The 5,384-nt window shown below is 25.1% G+C and overlaps 1 protein-coding gene across 3 annotated transcripts in view; it reads right to left on the bottom strand.

Annotated features, from left to right (window-relative positions):
• Positions 1–5,384, bottom strand: part of LOC117174105 (SUN domain-containing protein 1-like) — a 110,018-nt gene extending 104,634 nt beyond the window's left edge. For 2 of the 3 annotated variants that reach the window (XM_033362854.1, XM_033362856.1), the window contains exons 1-2: positions 5,204–5,384; positions 4,309–4,503 (exon numbers count right to left, since the gene is read on the bottom strand). In XM_033362854.1, coding sequence (XP_033218745.1) covers positions 4,309–4,499 — 191 coding nt within the window. In that variant the 5' untranslated portion in view covers positions 4,500–4,503; positions 5,204–5,384. The remainder of the gene's footprint in view (positions 1–4,308; positions 4,504–5,203) is intronic. The other variant, XM_033362855.1, reaches the window with a different exon arrangement.

Below are 5,384 nucleotides of genomic sequence, written 5' to 3'. Positions count from 1 at the left end.
TTCAGCAAAGTAGTTACATTTCCAACCAGATATGAATTTGCAACTAAAATGTTAAATATGTAACTGGAATACTTGAATTTTTAACCAAAAGAAGAATTTTAATAAGAAAATTAAGTTGTAAAGAAAAAGATAATTTTCGGCAAAAAAATCGACTTTTTAAAACAATAAGTGGATTTTCAATGAAATAGTTAAATTTTCAATTAAATTTAATTCTTAATTATAAATAGAAAATGAAATTTCAGCAAAATAGTCCATTTTTTTACTGGAATAGTTGATTATTTATTTTGAAAAATTGAAATTTCAACAAAGTAGTTAAATTTTCAACCAGAGATGAATTTTTAACGTAAATGAATAATATTTAACTGGAATACTTGAATTTTTGACCAGAAAAGAAGAATTTTTAAACAATAAAATAAACTTGCAAAGAAAATGATGATTTTTAGGGAAAAACATCTATTTTTTTATACAATATGTGGATTTTCAACGAAATAGTTGAATTTTCGATTAAAAAGGGAAGATTTTATACTCATTTTCAATTAAACTGATGAACTTTCAACTAAAATAATGAATATTTGACTGAAATAGTTGAATTTTACACCAAAAGAGGAATTTTTAGCCATTAGGATTAATTCAATAAAAAAAGGGTAAATTTTTCACAAAGTACATACATTTTCAAACAAATAGTTTAATTTTTTAATAAAAAAATATCAATTTCCAAATGAATGGTTAAATTTTCAGCAATATAGTCAAATTTTCTACTGGAATAGTTGAATATTTATTTTAAAAAATGTCATTTTCAAGAAATTAGTTACATCTTCAAACAGAAGTGAATTTTCAATTAAAATTATGAATCTCTAATAAAAAATAATAATTTTGTAACCAAAGCGGTGATAAAAAAAAACAAGCAGTTTTATTTTTAACCGAAACGCAGAATTTTTAAACAAAATATTTAAATATCCGTTACATTTGAACAAGAAAAAATCAATTTATAAACAAAATTGATATTCAAATTTTCAGCTAAAATGATGAATCTTCGACTGTAAAAGTTAAATTTTATATCAAAAAGATGAATTTTCAATCATAAAGATAAATTTTCTACAAAAAAGGCGAATTTTTCACATAATACATAAATTTTAAAGCAAATAGTTTAATTATTGAATAAAAATATCAATTTTCAATCAAATAGTTCATTTTTTCATTCAAAAAATGATACATTTTGAAAAAAGATGGAACATTTGAAGTTTATATTAAAAATCTAATTATTAACAACAAAAAAACACGAATTTTTAGCAAAAATAGTTCAATTTTATACTGAAAAGGTAAAACATTTTTGATTAATTTTTAACCAAACTGATGAATTTTCTACTAAAATGATGAATCTTTGACTAAAACATTTGAATCTTTTACCAAAAAGATACATTTTTAGCCATAATGATTAATTTCCTACAAAAGAAGGCGAATTTCTCACAAAGTACATAGAATTTCAAACAAATAGTTTAATTTCTGAATAAAAAATATAAATTTTCAACTAAAAATAGAATGGTTAAATTTTCTGTTAAAAATTGCATTCTTAATCAAGAAAAAATTTCAGAAAAATAGTCAAATTTTCTACCGGAACAACAAAATTGAATTTTCAATTAAAATTATGAATCTTTAACCAAAAAAATAATTTGTAAAAGAAGAGGTGAACCTTTAACCACTTAGTTTTATTTTCAACCTAAGCGATGAATTTTTAACTGAAATAATAAATATTTTGTGAGAATACTTGATTTTTTAACAGAAAAGAATTTTTAAACAAAATTTTTAAGGAACTATGTGAATTTTGAAGGAATTAGCTAAATTTTCAAGAAAAAAAAAGACAAATTTTTATCCAAATTGTTAAATTTTGAACAAGAAAATATCGATTTTCAACAAAAAATTCATATTTTAATTTTCAGTTAGAAGAATTAGTTTTTGATCAAGGTGATAAATTTTCAGCTAAAAAGATGAATCTTCAACTGGAACAGTTGAATTTTATTAAAAAAAAAAAAATGAATTTTCAACAAAAAGATTAATTTTATACAAGAAAAGGCGAATTTTTCACATAATACATAAATTTTCAAACAACTAGTATAATTCTTAAATAAAAATATCAATTTTTAAGCAAATCGTTCAGTTTTTCATTAAAAAAAAAATTTTGAAGAAAAAATAGAATGATTAAATTTTCTGTTAAAAATCGAATTATTCACAACAAATACAACAAAACACGTATTTTTAGAAAAAATAGTTCAATTTTCTACTGGAATTGTTATATTTTTAGCTAAAAAAAAATTGATTTTCACCAAAATAGTTACATTTTCAACCAACTATTTTTATTTCCATCCTAAAAGAAGTTTTTTCAACTAAAATCATAAATATTTAGCTATAATAATTGATTTTTTAAACGAAAATTTTTTTTTAACATAATATGTGAATTTTCAACTAAAATGATAATTATTTTACTGAAAAAGTTTAATTTTATACCAAAAAGATGAATTTTCAGACACAAGGATTAACTTTCTGCAAAAAAAGGCGATTTTTCACAAAGTACGTACATTTTTGAACAGTTTAATTTCAGAATAAAAAATATTAATTTTCACGGACAAAGGTACATTTTCAATGAAAAATAGAATAGTTTAATTTTCTGATAACATTTTTATTCTTAACCGAAAAAAATTATATTTCAGAAAAATGGTCAAATTTTTTACTGCAATAATTGAATATTTATTTCTAAAAATTCAATTTGCAACAAAGTAGTTACATTTTATACCAGAGATGAATATTCACTTAAAATGATAAATAAATATCTAAAACACTTGAATTTTTAACCGGAAAGAAGAAATTTTAGAAAAGAAGATTAAATTGCAAAGAACATAATTTGCTACACACAAAAAATAGCAATTTTTTAACACAATATGTGAATTTTTAAAGAAATAGTTAATTTTTCTATTTGAAGGAATTATTTTTAAACAAACTCATACATTTTCAGCCGTAAAGATGAATTTTTTGTAAAAAAAAGACAAATTTTTCACAAACTCCATACATTATCTAACAAATACTTTAATTTCGAAATAGAAATATAAAATTTTGATCTAAAAAAGATACATTTTCAACCAAAAATAAAATTCTAAATAAAAAAATACGAATTTTTCACTAAAAAAATTGATTTTCAAGAAAGTAGTTACATCTTCAACCAGAGATGAATTTTCATTTAAAATTATCAATCTTCAGTAAAAAAAAATAATTTGTAACAAAAGCGGTAAACTTTTAACCGAGTATAGTTTTATTTTCAACCTAAAAGATGTATTTTTAACCGAAACAAAGTATTTTTAAACAAAATTTTTAAAAAGAAAAGATCCATTTTCAACAAAAAATTTATATTCAAATTTTCAACCAGAAAGATTTAATTTTTTGGAAGAAACGGCGATTTTTTCACATAGTACATAAATTTTCAAACAACTAGTTTAATTCTTGAATAAAAATATGAATTTTCAACCAAATAGTTTATTTTTTCATTTAAAAAAGATACATTTTAAACAAAAAATAGAATAATTAAATTTTGTGTTAAAACTCTAATCATTAATAACAAAAAAACAAGAAATTTTTAGCAAAAACAGTTCAATTTTCGACTGGAATAGTCGAATTTTGATCTAAAAAATTGTTTTTCACCAAAGTAGTTACATTTTTAACTAAAGATGAATTTTCAATTATTAAAATGCAGGGTGGCCGCTTTAATAAGCGAAATAAATTCCCGGTTCGCAAAAATTTTCAACCAAATAGTTCATTTTTTCATTTAAAAAAGATACATTTTAAACAAAAAATAGAATAATTAAATTTTCTGTTAAAAATATAATTATTAACACCAAAAAAACAAGAATTTTTAGCAAAATATTTCAATTTTCGACTGGAACAGTTGAATTTTTGGCTAAAAAAATTGATTTTCACCAAAGTAGCTACATTCTTAACTAGAAATGAATTTTCAAATAAAAAAATGAATCTTGAACCAGAAAAATGCATTTTTAACAAAACACTTAAATTTTAAATCATTCAGTCGAATTTTTTACCAAAGAAAGATGAATTTGCAACAAACGTAACGAAATTTTCTATTATAATTCTTGCTAGATTATAATAGAAAATACAACTTCTACTTTAAAAACGATTTGAAGTACTTTATCTAAAATTTTGAGGAGGGTATTTTCAAATTCTTCCAAGGAAGAGGTTTTTTTTTAATTTCTTTTTTCTCAATTGAAGGCCTGTAAATAAATAAAAATCTTAAACCCAAATACTCACAAGGATCGCGAATTTGACCTCCTGCTGCTCGTGACTTCCCCAGGAGTTTGAGATCGATCCCGACTTCTGTTTCTGAGATCATAGTGATGATCCGCCCCTTCAGGATCGACAACGGTCCGACTCAAAACTTGAGGAGTTTGTGACCGCGATCTGCTGTTACTTCTCAGCTCATAAGGATGCTCGTTCTCCATTCTTCTGGTGGAAACCATATTTTCGATTTAAAAAAAAAGCCCCTTTTTCAAAAAACCGGCCCTACTCCGACAACTTTATGACAGAAAACGAGAATTCGGAGATCCTACACCGTCATTCCCTCTTGCGCTAAAGTGCCTCAAGCACGGAAATTGCACATACACTAAGGCTGAAAATGAATCTCATGAGGTGGAGCACATGTTCACATCTAAAAATATACTTCCCCCCTCAAAGAAATGATGAGGGAACAGGGAATCTGGGAATAGGAGGAAGGTTAAGAGTTAAGATTGAGAGAGAAGACCTTGCTCGTTTCACAATCTTCCCTCTCCTTCAGTTTACTTATGAAATGTTAACCTCTTCAGTTATCTCCCGCCACGTTCGAAGGATATGTAATTTATTCCCAGACACGAAAATATTATTCGGAAATTAGCAAATCTCGAAATAAATTATTCGTGAAATAGGAATCTAACCGTAATCCGTACATCAGAAATAGGTAAACACTAGATTCGAGTGTTTATGTCATCAGCACTTCTCGACGGAAGGGACAAATTTAGTTTTTATCGATTATAATCTAATCAAAATTTGTGCCGACTTTTTTCTCGCAAGTATGTTTCCTTTTATGGGAAAAAAAGGCTTAGACGCAGTTAGGTAAATGGCGGTTACGTGCGGTGACAAAAAGTATTCTATTAATAGGAAATTTACTCACATTTACTCAAGATTGGGAGGAATCTTGTTTGCTCCGCGTAATCGTGAAATTGCGTATTGTCAATTACCGGATAATGCAGATTTCCTACATTCACTGACACTCTTTCGTCACTTTTTTTTGTCACATCAGCCGCTAAACTCATTTACAAACGCACGCACGTACAGAGTACGCACACCCAAAT

The sequence above is a fragment of the Belonocnema kinseyi genome, chromosome 6 (assembly GCF_010883055.1).
Source record: "Belonocnema kinseyi isolate 2016_QV_RU_SX_M_011 chromosome 6, B_treatae_v1, whole genome shotgun sequence".
NCBI lineage: Eukaryota > Metazoa > Arthropoda > Insecta > Hymenoptera > Cynipidae > Belonocnema > Belonocnema kinseyi.
This window is presented reverse-complemented; position numbering and strand designations above follow the sequence as displayed.